Below are 21,164 nucleotides of genomic sequence, written 5' to 3' on the forward strand. Positions count from 1 at the left end.
GTGTGTGTGTGTGGGGCGGGGGTCTGGGTGTGTTATTGTGGTTCTGCCCTACACAGTCCGGGGGGGTGAGCGTGAAGGAGTTAATGCAGGATAGAGAGAATGGGCTAAGGAGAGATGGGAGAGGGTGAAGGAAGGAAGAAGCGTGTGAGGCAGAAGGATAATATGTGTGGAGGGGGGGGGAGGGGTGGAAGGCCTACTGCACCAGAGCAGGCACCAAACCACCACCATCACTCTTCATGCAGGCACTGTGTTCAGCATGTACATGGCTTGTATCATGAGGGGAAGCCATTACAGCGATGGGCCTTCTGTCACTTTCCCCCATGGCCTCCACTTGTCACCCTCCAGGAGACTGTAGCTAGTGTGTGCCTCCCCCCCCCCTCCCCCTCCTCCTCTACCGCCTCCTCTTCCTCCTCCTCCTCCTCCTTTACCGCCTCCGCTTCGTCAATCGCATGAAGGTCATGCCGACCTGGCTTGACGGTCTACTTCCGTTGTGATCTGGAGGCGAGGCGTAATGGCCTCCCTTTGTCTTTGCTTTTTGCATCTGGATGCAAAGAGAGCTCTGTGGTTCATCCCTCCCCCCTCCTCTTTTGGTCTCTCTCTATGTCTATGTCTCTGCCTTTGTGTGTGTGTGTGTGTCTGCCTCTGTGTGTGTGTGTGTGTGTGTGTGTGTGCCTCGCTGGTCTGTTGATTCAGCTGAGTCTCTCTCTCTCACACCCACACCCACACACTGGCTGCCTATGACACAAGTGGCTGCTTTATCCAGGCAGCAGCAGTCACATACCTGCACTCAAGTGGAACAAACAGGGATGGTTGGCTGCTCACGGAAGGTCATCCGCCTAGGGCGGGGTGGGGGTGGGTGGGTGGGTGGGTTGGTTGGTGAGTGTGTGTGTGTGTGTGTGTGTGTGTCTGTCTGAATGTGTGTCAGCAAGGTTACTTGCTCTTGTGCCCCTGCCGCAACAGCATAGTGTGTGCACATTTGTGCGCATATGTGTATAATGGAATAGTGGCGTGTGTGTGTGTGTGTGTGTGTGTGTGTGTGTCCTCCCCTGTGCCCTTGCCACTGCAACGTGTCAAAGGTCACTCAGCCGATGGGTGGGTCCGACCGTCCACGCCGAACACAGTCCCCCGGGAGACAACCATAGAGACGGTTGCCACGTTAATGAATGGTGACACGATAATCTGTGTCACTGTGATTGGGTCCTGCAGGTTTGATTAAAAGCCCGGCCGTGTCACCAAACCGACGCACTGCATTGTGGGAACGGGCTCGATTAGTGCCCGTGAAGAGAAAAATGTCGCCGGTGCTGAAAGTTTGCGAAGCGTGGCGGTGTTTGGATCTTCATTAACCTCAGCCGGCCCCCCTCTCCAGAATTATTCCTTTCTCTTTTTTTCCTTTTGCTTTTTTTTTTTTTTTTTTTTGCTTTTTCCTTTCGCAGCTGTGGGATGAATAATTGAATGTAATTGGGTAGTTTGACCCTGTCTTTTGGCAGTTGGAAGGCAGGGCGGTAAGGCTCAGCGCCTGTGTCACTTATGTCCAATAAAGTTTTTTTCTTCTCTCTTTCTTTCTTTCTTTCTTTTCTTTCTTTCTCGCCAGCAGCAATTTCCCACTCACTAGCACAGCACTCGTTCCAGAAGTGAAATCACCCCGTAAATGTCTGGCGCTGCACACCTCATAGACCTAATTGGGTAATGTGAGCGAGCTGAAAAGTCATCTAAAAAAAAACTAACTCTGGCTATAATAAGCTAACACTAAGCTAGCACTGCTCTGAGAAAAAAAAAAACATATTAGAACTTCCTAATGTAATTAGCTTGATGATACCACACAGTTAAATAATTAGCCAGCACCGTATTGGCGAATATCACCACACTGTAAAAGCTGCTACAGACGGGGTTTTTTTGTTGTTGTTTTTTTGTTCTCATCTCTCTGTTGTCGTCGAAGTAAATAGTCAGCAAAACACCCTCCAGAAAGGAAAGGTAACAAGCTGTGTGGTGTTACACAAGAATTGGGAGTGTTGTGAAGTTTGACTTCACCTCCCTGCCCCCCCTCCTCCCCCCCTCTGTGCATCAGCTGCTAGAGAGATGATTAGCTACAGCCTTTATCTCAGCCTGTGTACACACACACACACACACACACACTGTCCATAGTGTTAGATTTGTGGCCTGAAGCGGAGCACTCTTCCCTAATGAGCCTCCTGCCCTCCGTTTCTCCTGGGGAGCCCGACAGAGGCTTAACCTTCATGCGGCATGGAGAGGATATGACCTGGTTTACACACACACACACACACACCACACACACACACACACACACACACACACACACACACACACACACACATCTCACTCTCACACGCTCTCTCTCTCTCACACACACAGCGAGGTGGCTTAGAGAGGGCTACAGGTATAAGCCACTGGAACCACAGGGCATTGCAGTAGAAGATCGCCCAATGATAGGAGTCATTGCGGCAGCGTATAAAATATTTGCAGGGCTCTGTGTGAAGAGATGTATTTCGGGTCGCGTGAGTGCAAGCAGAGTTGTGGGACTAACACACTCAACTGGAAGGTTTTAGGGAGACAAGAAGCTTCTTAAGTGGACTTGCCTTGAAATGAAGTGGTGTTCTGTGTGCCTCCTTAACCATGTGACCTGTCCCCTCTCTCCTGACCATGTGACAGATCTGGGCCAACTACGAGGAGAAGCCGGTGGAGGAGGTGGTCTACGTGACGGAGGAGAAGGAGCGCGTGCCCAACTACAAAGCCGTGTACGTCACGGAGATCACGGACCTCATGCATTTCTACACCCAGGACGTGGAGACAGGTGTGTGTGTGTGTGTTGTAGAATATGAAAGATGCTGTCGAATTAGTGTTTGATGTGAGTTTGGCACAAGTATAAGAGTGTGTGTGTGTGTGTGTGTTAAATTAGAGAGGAAGATATGACTTGGATGGCCTGAGTTTATGGGCAGTTTGCCTGGCAGCCTCCTGCGGTCTCCCCTCTCTGTCTGCGTCCTCCCCCCTTCGCTGGCGAAGAGAACGTTCCGCTTGTTTTTGCTACTGAACGACGGGAATAAATCACAGCATTCCCTCCTGTCACTCCCTATGGAGGAAAGTTTGGAGAGAGAAAACCAACAATCCCAGGTGTATTTGCATGGTTGCTCCGTCCGTCAGGCCTCACCCCCACCAAAAAGCATTCTGGGTAAGTGTGTGGGAGCAGAGAGGGTCATGGTGTACCCTAATAGCTGAACAGGGAGGTGAAACTCCCCATCCCCCTTCTCTGCTGCTGTACTGATGGGCCTGTGTGTGTTTGCTTGCATGCATGTGTATGTCTGTGCACAATGATCCGTCCTTCTCCCTATAGACTACAGGTGTCTGTGTGTGTGTGTGTGTGTGTGTGTGTGTGTGTGTGTCTGTGTGTGTGTGTGTGTGTGCGCGCGCACTGAAGCAGGGCTCTGGCCAGCCACTCATGTAATCACCACTCGCCCCTACCATGGAGAAAGGACCACCCCTGCCCACTTTCTCATATCTTTTTTTTTTTTTTTTTTTTAACTGCCCGGAATAATGTTCATTCATCCACATCGCAGCATAAAGCATCAATCTGCAGCCCTTCTGGAGGTTGAAGGAAACACATTCTTTTTGGGCAAAAAAACACAAGTAGAAGTATTTGTTAAAGCGCGTTGTTGTTGTTGTTATGATTACATGGGGCGTAGGATCCTGGCACTGAGTGATGTGTTTGGACGTAGCACCGCTGGAAAGCAACCGTTTGGCATCACACGCCCGGCCCTGTCTGAAACACACACTGGCCGGTGTGTACAGAGCAGCAGATGGGCCGACGGTTCTAGAAAGTGATTGGAGGAGGTGATTCAATGTGTGTGTGTGTGTGTGTGTGTGTGTGTGTGTATGTCCCTGTATAGGGTTATTAGACGTGGACCGACTCGACCCTGACACTGAGGACAGAGCACAGGAGTTAATGACGTGTTACTCGTCATCACGTCACGCATGCTCATTTGAGCACACACACACATGCTCGCTCTCCTGTGCTGGTTCAATCGTTTATTTTCTTGCTCTTGTTTGTTTTGCTTATTTCCATTTCACACACTGATATATGTACATGTACTGTGGCTCGTGTGTGTTTGTGTGTGTGTGTGTGTGTGTGAATGCACCCATGCGTGGCGTAATTATGTGGAGGGGGTCTCACTTCCCAACCACCCGTTCCAGTGGCAGTCGACTTTGCCATGGCCATGAAATTGACTTTCGTCGTCACTTAATTCGTCTTAATGCGATAATTAATTAGTTTGCATTTCATTTAGGGCCAATCTGAGTCCAGCGTAGCCGCCAGTGTGACAATCCAATCAGGTTGAAGCGTGAGGAAGTTGCGGCTCCACCCACGTAACCACGTGATCTTCTCCTTCTCCCATTTCCACACGCCCCCATGGGTGGAAATGATGTCAAACCAATGTGCCATGTTTTACCAGTGATCACATTGGCTTTCGGTGGGATTGACAGGAGTGCACATGCAGCACTGGTACAGAGAGGGTAAATTGTGTTGGTTACACACATCACTGTTCATAAAGTAATACACAGACTGAATGAAGTGATGAGTGTTACTTTCCAGACACTTTCACGTAGTTGGAAAAAAATAATCTATTTAAAGAAAACCAACGGAAACTGCATATTTTTGGGAGGGGCTGCTGCAGTCAGTGCGGTCCAGGCTTTTAGGTATTCCTCTTGGTTTTTAAAGGCATGATTTCAGATGAACCAGCAATGTTGAGTCCTTTTTTGAGGTTTTAATTGGCCAATGTTTTCCACAGAGAGAGTTATGTGCTCGTTAGAAAAAACGGATTGTTATTTTCAGCATGAAGCAAATATGACCACCATCACCCCCTGCCTTTCCTCCTCTCTCTCTCTCTCTCTCTCTCTCCCTCCCTCCCTCCCCCTCTCTCTACCTCTCTCTCACCCTCTCTCTTAAAGCTACATTAAGATGCCCAAGCTCCTTGAAGAGCACTTCAAAGCGGAGGCCCTATGAATTCAAACAAGCCAGGCGCTTGCAATTTCATTCCAAGTTTTCCCCCTCCTCATGTGCAAATGCCTAACATTGCATGGGGGTTTAGTCTTATAAATACTTTGAAGATTGTTTTTTGATAATGACATCACTTTTTATGTCGGTTAAATTCACCCGTAATGCTCCGACATCATATTGCCTTTCGTTGAGACCCCCGCTGGCTTGTCTGGGGCGTGTTAAAATGAAGAGGTTTTTGCCCTAACTAGTGTGAAATGCACCTTTTTAAGAAGGAACAAAAAAATAAAAGATCTCCTTCATACGTATGTAGCACCAATGCCATGCAGCACCATCAATTATTTCACATACAATGCTGTGAAGTCATTCACCCCTTCAATACACTCTCCTGCTCCAGTTCCTTATTCACCTGCAATTCTGAGAATAACCGGAGAATTTACCTGCAAGCGGACAGATAACAATCTATCCTGCAGGTGTTATGACCTTGTCTCCCACCTTACCTGCCCATCTCTCCCTCTCCCTCCCTCTCACTTAGTAGCTACAGCAGCCTTTTCCCTTTTAGTATGGCTCAGAGGTCAAAGTTCAAGCTTTCAAGTTTTTTGGCAGCCGCAGCGATTCCTCCATTTACCGTCTGGAAGAAAACATGCCTGTGGAAGACTCCTTGACTGACCTTGAGCAGACTGGCTTTACCCCGGCCTCCACGGAGTGGCTAATTACACAGGAGGTGTTACGGCTGTTTTAAGGACCCCTAAGTACACACACACTCACACACGTAACCCTGGATGGGACTCAAGCCAGGGGACGCAAAAGTTTCCCAAAGCAACTTTAATGTAGATGCGTAGAACACAAGTGCACAGAGAGGGATGTCGATTTGAGACGTGCGTGGCTTTGTGTACATCTGCTGCGTTGCAATGCTGTCAAACTCAAATAAGACCAATGACAGGAAACTAGTAAAGGACACCCAAGGAGGGTAATAAAGATGGCCAAAATTAAAGCAGCTATTCCCCGTGTGTAACTGTCACAACTTTATTTAAAAAACATTAAGGGGGGGGGATCTGTAATTGGTACATCAATTGGTTGACGTTTAAGTTAATGGATAGCCATTGATTCTTGAAGAATATAACTTCCTCATGAGCTTCGTTCAACTCTTCAGAACCCGATCATAACCAAACGTATAAGCCTGCTCCATGAGGTGTCGTAACGCTCCATAAACAGAGTGGCGATGGGAATGCATGGTAATGATGTCTCTTGGGGGTTGTCGGTAGCAACGTTCTCTCTCTGTCTCTCTCTCTGTCTTGTTTGAATTAGTCAGATTGAAAGTGAGAGTCAGTCAGTCTGTGGTGATTATGTGGTAGAGCGTGTTGGAGATGAATTTTCCATCTGTGGAAATATTAGGGATCTCAGTGTCTCTCTTCACCCCCCCCTTTCTTTCACTCTCCTGAGGCTATGTGTAATTACTCTCAGAGGGGAACCTGCATAGATATGCAACCTTGGACACACTGAAAGACAGAGGGCACTTTAGGCGGGTGCGGAAAAGCGACAGTCTGTTCAGACAGTTTAGAGCTTTCTACAGTTTTGGAGCGTAGCAAAACTGAAGACATTTGCCATGAGTCCTTGCTACGATTGGTCGGTTTCCCTAAATGAGATTAGAGAACACATTTTCCTATTCTGAGCGTGTTATTGGTAACCAAGACATGAAACTTGCTTCCTGAAATGTAGGTTGCTGTCCTATGTGGCTACACGGTGTACTTTGCAGCCGTTACTAAAGGGGATGCTAAGAGGGGTGGACATGGTATCCAGTGGTTAAGTCTCCAGTCAGATCCAGATCCTCTAGTCAACAACCCAGAACCTACCATAAACTCGCCGTAGCCTAGCCTACCTGATTGTGATAGCCAAAATGCTAAGATCAGCTTGGTCCTGCTTGGCCTGCCAGTGCTTAGTCAGTAGCTCCCGGGGAGTTGTTTTCAGACTAGCTTTCTTGTCTCCATGGCTATCAGCCTCTCCCTGGCGCCGGTACCCAGAGTTGTCATCCCCTCCACCGGGCCGGGTAGTGTAGCCATGGAGGCCCCCCCCCCCCCCCCCCCCAAAGCCTCAACTCTCAGCTGCCCACCCAGCCAGCGGGAGTTAGGAGCTGGCAGCAGAACAGAGTCCTAATGAGTGGAGTGGTTCCCCCCAACCAGGTGCCACTCTGTCCACATTATTCACACTCTACCTTTTACACCCAGCAGCTGTTTCTCACCTAATGATGCTGGACCGGGCCCCTCTCTTTCCTCTCTCTTTCTGTTAATCTCTTTTCTCTCTCTCTCTCTCTCACACACACACACTTTCTATGTCTTGCACTCTCTTTCTCAATCTCTCTTTCTGTCTTTTTTAAAGCCCTGTTGCCCCACTTTAACAGGGACGGGCCCCGCCAGCCACCCCGGAGTGACCCTAACATGTCACAGCACTCCTCCACCTCCCCACTATCCCTCCTTTTTTCACCTCTTTTTTCCTTTTTTGAGCAGTAAATGGAGTGCCTCATAACTCAGGCTTGCACAAGTGTTAGCATTCGCTAATATTGATTTCAATAAGAGGACATGAGCGTTAGCATTCTCTATTGATTTCTACAGAGGGGTGGTTCTAACCAGGCTTTTCGAGGTAGCTCCTCTGGACGTGTGCTGCGGGCTAATGGGAACGGACAGTGTTTAGAAAGCTCAGTGCACGTGAGTCCGTTGGCCCTTTGTCTTTCATGTTGAACCTGTATGGATGGCTTTTTTAAAATGTTATTTTTGGCCCGGTTTTGTTGAGGACAGACCTCCTCCCAGCAAGTTGAGTTTTGTTATTGGTTATGACTTTATCCCCTCATCTCCACAGTCTTGTCCCGGTTAGTCTCGCCTGTAGTTTTTGTTGTGGAGTTTGTTTTATTCCAGCCATTGCGTCTGTGTTCACCTTAGCTGAAGTGCAGACAGACTGTGCAGTGGCACTTCACCGACCACAGAGACCAGCATGCATAGTAAAAACTAAATAAAGCAGGAAGTAGCAGACACTGCTGTTTTTGAAAACCTCCCCAACACTGCAGCAGATGCAATATTTAGAGGTCAGAACCTCCTGGTGATCTCTACTTTACCATGAAGGCATTCATTATTGATTTGGAGACGGAACTTAAGTTTGAAAGGTCATCACACCTTTTCATTCAGGTACAGCGATTTTAGTTTTTTTTTACGGAAGTGCGGGACCGAACCGAATGGCCTCCCCCCTGGTCTTAGGGCTGTTGTGTTGCTGGAATACCTCAGTCGCTCTTTGTTTAGAGGCGAGCCGCTTCCACAACCCGTACAAGAAGGTCCTCCAAACGACCAGATAACCCCAAACTTGTCACAGCAGGGGCTCTTGGGTATATTTGGACTCCTTGCAATCAAAACAGAGCATTAGCCTCACTCGATGAGGCCTGGTGGGAAAGAGAGACAGGGATGGAGAGAGAGAGAGAAGGGGAAAAGCCACAGATGCCGCCTCTGTTTTGTTTTTTCGGCGATGCCTTTCCAATTACAGAAACGGTAATTTGGTGGAAGGGCCCCGACTGCTGGGAAGGGAGCAGTGCTGTGTGATGTGTGTGACGGCAACGCTCCTCCACGGGCAGAGAGTAGCATTAGTCAAGCTTGGTGATCATTTGTTTTTTTATGGCGGCCTCCCTCCACGCGACACTCTCACCCAACTGGTGCTCAGGAAGGGGAGGAAATTGCTCTCCATAAAGCGATTTAATCTTCCCCACTTTTGTGTGTTTTTGTCTTTGGCTAATGTAAAACCATCTCTATGCAAGATATTTGTGAACGGGTGGCAGTAGCTCCTGCTTGGGGGAGGAGGAGATGCTTATGTGTTTGTGTTGACGCAGTGCTTCTCAGAAGTGCTTTAACACAGCCACCCCCCCCCTGCCCCCATGTCCCGTCCCGTCCCCCCAGAGGATACAGCCTGTCCAAACCCCATGAATATTTAATGGACTGAACTAGCAGGTGAGTTAACACGCATCTCTGCGTGCACTGTGTGCACTGGCCCGGTGTCATTCCAAATCCGCAATACACACCGTATGCACACACACAGACCATATTGTAAGATAAGCAAGGTCAGCAGACACCAGCTGTATCTCTAAAATGTATCTGATAAAGATGGAGAGAATTTACTACAGTACTAAACGTAGAAGACATCCTCTTTTTAGGCCCAGATTGTTAGCTTTAAGACACATCTCCCTCGACATTTGTCCTTTCAAATGCTTCATCTCCCATTTAGAATATTTAGCATATCCAAATGTTTCTTCTGTCTCTTTCTTCTCCTGATCTCGTTCCCCCATTTCCGTCTTTTAGATCTCCTGAATTTGCCTCTTGCATATTTCAGAGGTACTGAACACACATGATTTGTCTGTAATTTCTTCATTTTTTAACTGATTTGGAATATGCCTTAGGCAGTGTGTGGTACTCTGGTCAGTGACGTATGATGATTTACTTGTATTTTATTTGAATGGTTTTGGATAAACCGCTAAATAGGATTCTGCACGGCCTCAGGATGAGCAGCAGAGGACTCATGATTCACTGTTTTCATTGCCCTTTGTTTTCTCTCTGCTAGTATGCCACACCACAGTGAAATGCGATCATAATCAAGCCAAATATAATTTCTCTCTTTTTAAGCCTAATCGCTCCCTCTTCCGTGCAGGGCATTTCGAATGTAATTACATATGATTTACAAACAGCTGCAGCCATAATGGTGCATAAACAAATTACAGGAGAGAGAGAGAGAGAGAGCAAGAGAGAGAGAAGAAAAAGAGGTTTGGAACAGACAGCGGTCTGCTCTTTGGATCAGTGCACTGGCTCAGTAAGACACAAAACACTCGGCCACACTGGAGACCCATTACCACCTTGCATAGCGACTACAAATTCTCAGATTTGTCTCTCTTCAAAACCGATGTGGAGTTGCTCGGTCCTCGACTGAAGTGTCACAATATTATTCCAAGCTGATTCGTCTCTGCCAGGATAAATGTAGAACCCTCCGGAATGCTGCTCTGCTGAAGCACCTTAGGCATCGGTTCATTTGACCCCAGAGGATTTCCGTCTTTAGATTTCGCTCTAACGTATGCAAAGAGACGGAGGTGTCGTTTATTTATACATTCTCACACTGTGACATTCGGTTTGATGTCTGCTCTCTTCACACTGAAGATAGTCTGAGTAGTCGGTGCAATCCTGTGCGTGCGTGTATTGTGTGCACACGCGCCTGTGTGTATTGTGTGCACACGCGCCTGTGTGTTTGTGTGCGTGCAGCCAAGCTCGCACCTGGGGAAATCTGCATGCACAGATGATATGTTGATAATAAAGTTTTGACCTACAGCACAGGTCACCCTGGGCCAAGATGCCTGCGCAGCAAATTAGAGCTGTAAACTGGGGGAGGAGATGATCATTCAGGAGCCAGGCTCTGCATGCTAAATCTCATACACCTAATGCCAAGTGTCATCTCTCACCTGTGTATGCAGCCAGGGAATATTATATAATGGAGAGGAGCACACAAAGGGAGAAATGTGTAGGAGTTAAGAAGCTTAAGTTCAGCAGTAAATCGGGATGACACTTCAAATGAAGAAGGACTGACATATGTGTGTGTAGGTAGGGGGGTGGGTGGATGGATGGAGGAAGGTGTGTGTGTGTGTACAGGAAGCGATTCCACCCTAATGACACAAGTGCCACATTAGATCAACCATCACCAAGGACCACCCAGACTCCAAACACCAAACTCTCATTGGCCGTAAAGATCACATGAATACTCACATGACTCTCTCACACACATACACACACACAGTGACCCTATCCCTAAATCATCTTTCTTTTTTTTTACGCTTCGTATAAGAGAGTAGTTATGCTAAGAGTAGTTCACATGCAGTAGACATGGGATTTATGGTGGTCTGGGACCGGGCTTGACCCTACAGTAATTACAGTGAATCTAAAGGTTAGCTCCGGTGTTAAATCAGCTCTGGGAGCCCAGCGACCCATACAGCTAACTGTCAGCCCTACACTTGGCTACTGTAGCTGATGTAACCCATACCATATGCTTCCAAACACAGTCATGTTCATGCTGTACATATATATATGACCGCACAGCAGTTTTGGGGGCTTTTTGCAGTTGTATCGAAACTTACTGGACAGGAGGCTTGAAGGTAGGGTTAGTTTCACTTACTGCACAGGGATCAAAACATCTTGTCGGGAATAATTTTAGTTAAGTGTGGTTGTTTTGTGTGTAGTGTGTGTGTTTGTGTAGATGGATATATAACCGTGCAGTCAGCACAGGTGAATACCTCCACGCTTCCTATCTGCCCAGTCCACTCGCGATAATGAGAGATTCTGATATTAATTAGGTTAATGAAGTGTTTCCATTAAAGCTTTATATAGCGGTCGGAGAGAGAGGACTCCCTCGCAAGCTTATATATTATTTAATCAGATCTCTCCGGGCCTAAAGTGGAGCAAGGCCCATGGAGAGAGAGGGAAAACACACACACACACACACACAGTCCTGCCTAGGAAGGCACACTCAAACTTTTTTAATTAGATTAATAAATCAACGAGAGACTGGCGCTGACAGCCACAGCCGCCGCGCTACTATGGCGGTGCGCTACTACGGCAACACCAACCATACCGCCGGGATGTATGTGTGTGTGTGTGAGTTGAGGGGGTTGCGGGGGAAGGTGGCATATTTATCTGACATGTTTTCCAAAAAAACACTGCTTCTCCAAAACGCTGAGGATGGGGAAGCGCGCGTGTGTGTGTGTGTGTGTGTGTGTGTGTGTACACTCGCTCTGGCAGTGGGTGACCAATGACGTGTTTGGACGCGCCCCCGCCCCCTTTCCCCAGAGTAACCTCCCACCCTCCCTCTTCACAACCACCGCTCAACGAGGCCCTGCTCTACTTTTCTCATCTCTTACCCCCCCAGCCCCCCCCCCCACACACACCCTTCCCCGTACACCTCTCTCCTAAACCCCCCGCGGCCCCCCTGTTTGTACTCCTGTTTTGCGTGGACATCATGCTAATGAAGGTAGCTAGCGTGCGGTGGCTAGCCCTTGCTGCGTTTCAAGCCAGATAAACTCTATTGAAACAGCAGAATGCCTGTTTCAATATTTCATCGTTTTTTATTATAAGCATTAACGCTCTGATGGAGGCGAAAATATCATAATAGGTGCTCACAGTAACAACCTGGAGCTGTCAAAAGAGAAGGAGGGAGGGATGGAGAGAGAGCGAGAGACCGACCTACCGACCAAACCAGAGCAGTAGTGTTCATTGTGTACATGACTATGCCTGCCTCTGAGCTGTTTGTATAATAATAACATACATTAAGCTGACCCACACATACACATACACATACACACATACACACACATACACACATACACACACATACATCCACACACACACATACACATACACATACACACACATACATCCACACACACACACACATACATCTACACACTCGCACACCTCCCTTCACTGCTTAGTACCATCACTCTTGCACATCCATGGAACTCTCTCTCTCTTTCTCTATATAATAATATATGCCATTTGGCTGATGCTTTTATCTAAAGTGACTTACATTACAGTGAGGTGCATACATTTACCAGTATATATGATCCCCTCTCTCTCTCTCCCTCTCTGATGACAGATTGGTGTGTTGTTTTTCGTCCACCATTGTGTGTTTAGTCCATGGCCGAGGGTTCACATGTTTTGATATATATTCCCATGCCTCCCATTCCTCCCTCCCAGCGCAGACCGGAGGGTCATTGGTGTGAGGCTGTTACATTACCGATGCCCCCCTATTTCCACCCAAGGGGAAATCAATGGAAATGGGTTGTCAACAAATCACCCTGTAATTTCACATGAGAAGCACTTTCACTAAACTCGCTGGAGGTTCCACACACACACACACACACACACACACACACACACACACCCCAGAGCCATCAGCTCTGATCGCTGCCCAATTGTTACTGCTGGGAGCAAAATCACTGTGCTGGTTATTGCCGCCTGTGAGTCTACCCAGCGACCCAGTCTTATCCTATTTCTCAAACTTGGAAATATCGACAGTCACATTTTGTTGAGTTTCACATAATAGTTCTCCCATACAATAATGGCTTGATGGCTCCATAACCAGGCGTCGGAGACTGGAATCTCACTAGTCAAGCTGCTTTCCTTTGACAGTCTCCTCTGGTGTTTTGACGGGGCAGTAGAAGTAGCACTAGCAACATGCTGCTTAGTGTATGGGGTAATTGCTACAGGAAATGGAGAGGGTAATTTCCTTTGTATGGTGACTTAAACTAGCAGCCATGTTGGAGCAGAGGTGGTTGTGGGCTTCCATTTATGCCTAAGCACAGGGTCGACATGACGTGAACTGAATGCTAACGTTGTAGATACATTTAGCCATTTCTGTCTCTCTCTCTCTCTCTCTCTTTCTCTGTCCCTCCCTCAGGCGCCCAGCTGGAGAACCTGATGGAGACCATGCGGGCGGAGATCGCCGCCCAGCCACCCGTGGAGGGCTCGTACGCCGCCCGCAGAGGGGACTACTGCATCGCCAAATTCGCCGACGGAGAGTGGTACGTAGCAACAGCAGGTTGCCCCCCCTACAGGGTTCCCCTCCTCAGATCCTAGTGTGGACCATCAGGAGGAAACGACACAACAACTGACCTTAGATGAGGGCTGAGGTTCTGCACGGAAGGTCGTGGAACGGATATAGGATGTAGAACCGACAAGCCTCTGACCATGCACAGTTAGGAATCAGGCCTAGTGTCTGTTTTAAAGTCATTTTAAATACTTCAGTTTCATTTAGTTTGCGTGGAACCAATGGAATGAGTATGATTTTTAACAGACAGACCTGAGCAGTTTTTTTTTTATGAAGTCTATTAAAGACAAGCCAGAGATTGGCTTGGTTTGACCCAGGGCAACTTTCTTGACCGGGGGTTCGACCTTTCTCTCCCCTCATCCCACCTTGTCTCTGTGTCTAATAGAATGTAATAGAAGCTGAAAGGAGAATGGAATTCTACTCGAGGTTTAATTATGTTTTCAAGGCTGTTGAAAGACAGCGTTGTCAAGATGACTCTCCCGTATCGGGACCTTTTGTTTAGAGGACGGAGGGATGAAACGAATCGGAATGTTGAACAGCCAACTTAGTCCCGCGGCCTTTCCTTTCAACTCGCCGCGGCGTGCTCGAGAAGCGAACGCCCACACGCTCCCGCAGTCAACACGGGCCGACGGCTCAGGCCTTTTAAAGAAGAGGGCCCTTTTGAACGGGCTCTGGGGTACAGCCGGGGCGTCCTCCTCCTCCTCCTCCTCCTCCTCCTCCTCCTGCTCCTCCACCCGGGGCCCGGCAGCATGCGGATGTTGGGAGGTTTTTACAGATGGCGCCGAGGACAGATGGAAGTCACGCCGTGATGAAGTGTCGGCGCATCCGGCGCTGACTTTGGAGCCTGGTCAAGGAGGTGACCGAGAGAGACAGGAAGAGAGAGCGGAAAGGAAACACAAAAAACACTGTTTTCTTTCTTTCTTTTATTTTTTAAGAATCCGCTCCCCTCGCCAGGTGGACAGTTCTCCTCCCCTCCTCCCTCCCTCCCCCCCTCCCTCCCTCGTCACTCAACTTTGGAGCGAAACTTTATAGTTGCTCCTTTAACCTCCGCCAGTTTCTGTCAACAAGCACTTTAAAAGGAGCCATCTGTTGCGGTTAGCTGTGGTTAGGAGTATTTGGGTTACTTTGTCTATCAAGAGGAGAGAGTCAGAGACTGTCTTTTTACCGTCTCTATCTGTCTCTCCCTCTCTCTCCCTGACTTTTTTGTTTTGTACGGATTAGCCATCAACTGTATAGTTGGTTTGCGGGAATGCGGCGGTCTTTTCAGGCAAAAATCTTTTTCTGTTTTTTTTTTTTTTTTTTTTTAGTTTCCAGGCCCCCCTGTTATTCCTGGAGGTAATTACGGACCTGTCGGTGTTGTTCAGGCTGTTCTCTGTCCTCTCTTTTTGTGTTGTGTGAAGCTTTGTTGGTTTTTTATTAAAGCCTAATTAAGGCCTGCTTTTCTTTCAAGGCCTGTTGAATGCCAAGTCGTCGTCCTGAATAGTCAGCAGCAGTTGGTCCATCACAGTCGCGTACACTCTCTCTCTCTCTCTCTGTCTCCCCCCCCCCAGTTCTCTTTTCATCTTTCTCCCTCTGTTCGTTCTCTCTCTCTCTCTCTCTCTTTAGCTTATTCACTCTGTCAATCTCACTCCTGCTTCTCTCTCTCTCTCTCTCTCTCTCCTCTCCTCCTCTCTCTCTCTCTCTCTCTCTCTCTCTCTCTCTCTCCCTCTCTCTTGCTTGTTCACTCTCTGTCAATCTTTCTCTTGCTTTCTCTCTCTCTAACACTCCTGTGCCACCCCCCCCCCCCCCCCCCCACCACCCACCATCTCCCTCTTTGAGTCTCCTATAGTGTTTCCTAATTGGTTGTAGCGTGAGCTTTTGATAAAACATCTCAATAGCTGTTTTGCTTCTCTGCGTGTGTTCAAGTTATGTCCTATTCTTCGCTGCGTGTGTTTGAGTTATTTCTTCATTTTTTTTAGATGTATCTCTAAATGCTGTTACCTCGGGATATAAAGGCTGCGTACATTTTTTACTTTGAATTCCTAGCGTTTCCAACATGGTCAGCAGATTATGAAATATGCACACACACACACACACACACACACACACTCATGCGAAAAAGCTTTTATATGAATAGGGATTGAGACAGGTCAGTATAAATTCCTCTTCCACAGAGCCTTCTTAAATGAAAGGCCTGTATAAGTCCCTCAGGCCTGTCTGCCTCATCCAAGGACTCTCTACTCCTACCTGATCACAACAGACATCCTCCACCACACAGCCTCCCTAGGGAAATAAGGATGGAATCATTTACTCATTTTCTTCCTCTCTCCCCCCTCCCCTCTTCTGTTCTCTCTTCATCTTCCTCCCTCTGTTCGTTCTCTCTCTGTCTCTCTCCTCCCTCTTTCTTTCTCTCTCTCTCTCTCCTCCCTCTTTCTTTCTCTCTCTCCTCTCTCTCTCTCTCTCTCTCTCCTCCCTCTTTCTTTCTCTCTCTCCTCTCTCTCTCTCCTCTCTCTCTCTCCTCCCTCTTTCTTTCTCTCTCTCTCTCTCTCTCTCTCTGTGGTGTCTCTCTCCATCCTCATCTCCATCACCCTCTCTCCATGTTTCTTTCTCTCTGTGTTGACTTTTGCAGGTACAGAGCCAGAGTGGAGAAAGTTGAATCTCCGGCGAAGGTCCACGTGTTCTATGTCGACTATGGCAACGTGAGTACCCTGACTTGTGTGTGTGTGCACGTGTGTGTGTGTGCGCGCCTGTACGTACGTACGTCCGCGTGCATGCGTGTGTGTGAATCTCCTCAAACGGAGAACTCCAGTTGGTCTGTGAGTAGTCACGATCATTGCAGTGGCAGCTTTATGTGAGGGACGGTTCTACACTCCCCCCCCCTCAGACGCTCGGGGGGGGTCACGTCAAGTTAGCATCGACCCCAGGCGACATGCGCCTTAACCACGCGGCGGACTTTGATTCACTTCCTCCGAATAAAAGAAGTCGACTTGTACCACGGTATCAGAGGACGCATCAGTGTCTTCCGCACAGCAGCTCAGGCTTTGTTGACGTCTTCAAAGCAGTTCCGCGACGTCTCAGCGCCGTGTCTTCGCTCTGTGACTCGATGGAATGACACAGGCTGCTCGCAGAGTCTGTTACTCTCTCTTCATCTTGATGACGAAAGCCCTGCATTTGCGTGCGTATGTGCGTGCGTGTGTGTGTGTCTGTGTGTGTGTGTAACAACCATAAAGTGGCCCGTCCAACCCCCCCCCCCCCCCCCCCTATGGGAGATTACCCAGCATGCACTCCTGAGGTTTAGTGCGTATGTGACCTCATAGACGGCCCAGGGCTTGTTTTAGTGCGTATGTGACCTCATAGAGGGCCCAGGGCTTGTTTTAGTGCGTATGTGACCTCATAGAGGGCCCAGGGCTTGTTTTAGTGCGTATGTGACCTCATAGAGGGCCCAGGGCTTGGCTTACAGATGCGATGAGACCTGGCATGTTGCTGAAAGTGTGATTTTCCAAACTGGGAGTTCCGACATCTGGGAATGGCTCTTTCCATCATTTCTCTCTATCTCTCCATTCCCCCCCCCACCCCCCACCCCACACACACACACCCCGTCTGTCTGTCTTTCCCTCATTCTTATGTCTCTCCCTCTATGAATCACACTGTTCTTTTCCTCATCACCAGTAATATTCAGTTAAATCTCCCCTCTATAATCTTCTACATTTCTCCACACCACAGTTTACAGGTCCAGGTAGTCAGGACACCTACGTCGTTGTCATAGTTTGGTTGAATGAAATGTACAGTTAGGTTTGGCGTAAAGGATGGCTCCACTCTGATGTAGTCCCCCCCCCTCTCCCCCCCCCCCCGCTTAAAATGAAACAACAAATTATAGATCCAAATAATACACATAGCGGGGAGCCCATGAAATGAAACAACATAACAAATACAAATCAAAAACCTAGCGGGGAGCCTATGAACTTCAAACCCCCCGTAGGCAGGTAGGCAGGTAGGCAGGTAGGTAACTACAGAGCTGGGGCGGTGGTGGGATGCTCGAAAAGTACCAGCCAGTGGCAACAACTGGTCAGCTACGGTCGAGTCTAAACATGACTTGCCTCTGTCCCATGAAGACCTCTGTCTGTCCCATGAAGACCTCTGTCTGTCCCATGAACGTGTGACAAGGTCTGCATAAACGTGAGATCAGCTGTCCGTCCCTGACCCCCCCCCCCCCCCCAGCTGCGTCCTCCTCACCGCTGTGATACTTCGACATGTAACATTCCACACTTCCTAATGGTTGTACTGACTGTTTAATCGGTAGCAATCAGGAAATGAGACCCCGTGAAAGAAATATGTTATTTACTAAATTTCGCCGAGGTGGCAGATGTCCAACGAACGTCCGCTCTGCTCCTTTTAAAAAGGAGTTTGAATTACAGCCCAGGCATTTTTATAGAACCACAGAACACATTGTCTTTGGTGTTAAGGCCTACATTCACAGTGCTATCAAAAGATATGGCTTGAATAAATCTCCCTTTTTTTTTCTTTTTTCTTTTTACCCCCATAAATATTTGAAGCCCCCTCTGTGTGTGCAGTCAAAAGACCGCTTTTTTTAACCTATAAACCTGGATCAGGTTTATAGGTTATATAAACCTGATTGAGGTAGGTAGGTCAGACCAGAGGCGTCCTGAACACACGTCAGACATGAACACTACCCTCGGACACACCTCGCCTTGCAGACGGAAAAAAGCCAATCTACTGTGTTCCCCTCACCCTCCTTTCTCTCTATCTCTCTCTCTCTCTCTCTCTCTCTCTTTCTCTCTATCTCCCCCCCCTCTCCGCCTGCTATGCTATGGCTTCCGTTCCACCGGAATGAAAAGTTCAGATTAGGTTGTTTTTCAAATGCCGTCCGGTCTGCTTTCTCAGCGTGGTTGGGTTTGGTGAAGCGGTAAACCCACTCTGGAGGGGCCTGAGGGAGGACGCTAGTCGCTTAATACTGCACCAAGACGTCGTCTGGGAGGGAACTGGTTCTTGTGCGTTAGGTCAGCGCTCAGCGCTGCGTTTGGCGCCCATTGTGACACTATGTCTCCACTGTATTAGCAGCTCCTGTCTGTTTGTCTGTCCCCGTCGTACATTACTGCCTTGTTATAACCCAAATCTCTACCTCTCTCCTGACCTCCTCCACAGAGAGAGATAGTGTCGTCCACGCGTCTGGCTGTATTGCCCCCGGCCTTTGGCGTCCGGACCCTGGCTGCACAGGCCACCGAGTACACCTTCGCCTACATCCAGGTCCCACAGGACGTAAGTACACACACACGCACACACACACACAAGCATACACACATGCACTCATTCACAATCTCATATACACAGACACACAATCCCGACAGCCTATGATATGCATATGAAGGTCCCTAATCTCTATGTTCATATCTGAGTTGGTGTGTCTAATCCCTCATGGATGTGTGTGTGGGTGGGTGTGCGTGCGTATACAGAAATGTGTGAGAAAAGAGAGGGCAGCGCTTTTAACTCTGTTAAAGCCCCGGCTTTCTCAGAAAACCTGAATGATCCCATAGTGATCCTAAATGTTCTTCTTGGCTTAGAGCAAACTTCAACAAAACACATACTGTATGATGTTAAGAGGTGTGTGTGTGTGTGTGTGTGTGTTTGAGTCCAAGCCTAAGGAAAATGTATTTAAGTGTGCGTTTGTGCTCCTCTAAGCCCAAGCTGTTTTATAGTACTGGGTCTTAGTTCAAGGTGTGTGTGTGTGTGTGTGTGTGTGTGTGTGTGTGTGAGAGTGAGTGTGCGCGCCCACTGTCACCTCTCCCCTGAGTCAGTGTGAGGCTCCTGCAGGGTGATGCGACCCATCTGCTGGTCCAGGCAGGCCCAGGAGTCTGCGTCACCTCCCAAAAGCCCCCTCCAGAACGCTGCCCCTGTCTGTGCCGCTCACACGAACCCCCCCCCCCCCCCCCGCTCTCCTCCTCTCTCACTTCGTTATCTCGCTATTTCGTTCTCTCTCTCTCTCTCTCTCGATTTCTCTGGTTCTTTCCTGTCGCTCTCTCATGCTGTCTGGCTGTTCACTTCTCATCCTCTCTCTGTCTCCTTCACTCTCTTACCTTTTCACACCGTCACCTTCTCTCTCTCTCTCTCTCTCTCTCTCTCTCTCTCTCTCTCTCTCTCCCCCCCCTTCTTCTCTCTCTCCCTCTGGGCTTGTCACTAGTGGTGACAGCGCTCTGCCCCAGATGTCCTCTCCCCTGCCACCTGGAGGAAAGGCTGCAGCCTAATCGCTCACCTGCCTCTCCCCCTCCCTCCCTCCCCTGGTGCCTGCCTCCCCTCCTGCCTCCACCCCTGCCTCTCCCGTGAGTGCGTCTGCACTGCACTCATTGCCAGCCCCTCACCCCATGTGTTATGTTTTTCTTTGTGTGCTGTTGAACTTGACATTTTGCTGCAACACTCATTTCCCCATGTGGGATAAATAAAGTCCAACTTGGTGACACACCATCTCTTTTTCCTAGACACATCCAGAGTCCTTCTGACACAAGAGGCACACACATGAGGTCACACTAAATAGAAATGTGCATATACACACATAATCATAAGTGTGTGTGTCACAGGTCTATTGCAGGCTTGTCTTAACCCCGCTGTAGGCTTTGTAACAGACACAGTGTCCTGTGCCACTCAGCAGAAGGCTCTCATTTATATTGCATCTCCCCGCCCTGTCCCTTTGGCTCTGGCTCTCTCTCTTTTCTCTCTCTCCATCTCTCTCTCCCTCTCCTCCATTCCCTCTCTCGCCCTGAGCTCCCCCACAGCGCCTGTGACAAGCTGACCAGAGGGAGAGGGGTACCAAAAAGGCCCCTTAGAGTTATTCCCCTTGAACAGCGTCCCTCCCCTCACGTTCACACACACACACACACACACACACACACACCCAAGGGCAGCTAGCTCGCGGGGTTGCCATGGAGACAGGACCAGGGCGAGAGGCGCAAAAGGAGAGAGAGAGAGAGAGAGAGAGAGAGAGAGTGTGAGTGATTAGACTTATGGTAGCATTAGGTTGCTCTCCATAGCGTCCACCGTTGGGATCTGTCTCCATTCAGACTTCCCTGTGGTGCCCCCATTTCCCTCTGCCCTCGCTCATCCGACGGTCATACTCCATCCCTCCTCCATCCTCCCTGAGAACCACAATGATATGAACTAAATGGATTTAGATATCCAAAGCGCTTTACATTGTATGGAGGTGTGGTGTGGTGGGGGGTGGGAGGTAAATCACCTCATCCACCACCCGCGTGGGTAACGCCACGGCAGACAGTGTTGTCCCAGAAGGCTCTGCGGTGGGTAGGAGTGAAGGTACCATTAGTACCGTGTCGCTTTTGACATGTTATTGTGGCCTGTTTGCGGGTCGCTGCTAATGCATGTTTATGTGTAGGCGTGCATGTTTTATTTATGCCAGTGTGTGTGTGTGTGTGTGTGCATAAATATCTGTTTATGACTAGCCTGGTTGCATACTAACAACCCCCCCCCCCCCTTCTCTTCCTGCCCTCCTTTGCTTTTACGCTATCCCCCCTCTTCCTCCCTGTCTCTTCTCATACCCTTCTCC

The 21,164-nt window shown here is 48.7% G+C and overlaps 1 protein-coding gene across 1 annotated transcript in view; it reads left to right on the plus strand.

Annotated features, from left to right (window-relative positions):
• Nucleotides 1-21,164, plus strand: part of snd1 (staphylococcal nuclease and tudor domain containing 1) — a 159,730-nt gene that overhangs the window by 124,267 nt on the left and 14,299 nt on the right. Inside the window, exons 18-21 of the mRNA XM_083692103.1 lie at nt 2,668-2,809; nt 13,466-13,589; nt 16,224-16,293; nt 18,758-18,871. Of these exons, the coding sequence (XP_083548229.1) occupies nt 2,668-2,809; nt 13,466-13,589; nt 16,224-16,293; nt 18,758-18,871 (450 nt within the window). The remainder of the gene's footprint in view (nt 1-2,667; nt 2,810-13,465; nt 13,590-16,223; nt 16,294-18,757; nt 18,872-21,164) is intronic.

The sequence above is a fragment of the Argentina silus genome (genome assembly GCF_951799395.1).
Source record: "Argentina silus genome assembly, chromosome: 20".
NCBI classification, from domain to species: Eukaryota; Metazoa; Chordata; class Actinopteri; order Argentiniformes; family Argentinidae; genus Argentina; species Argentina silus.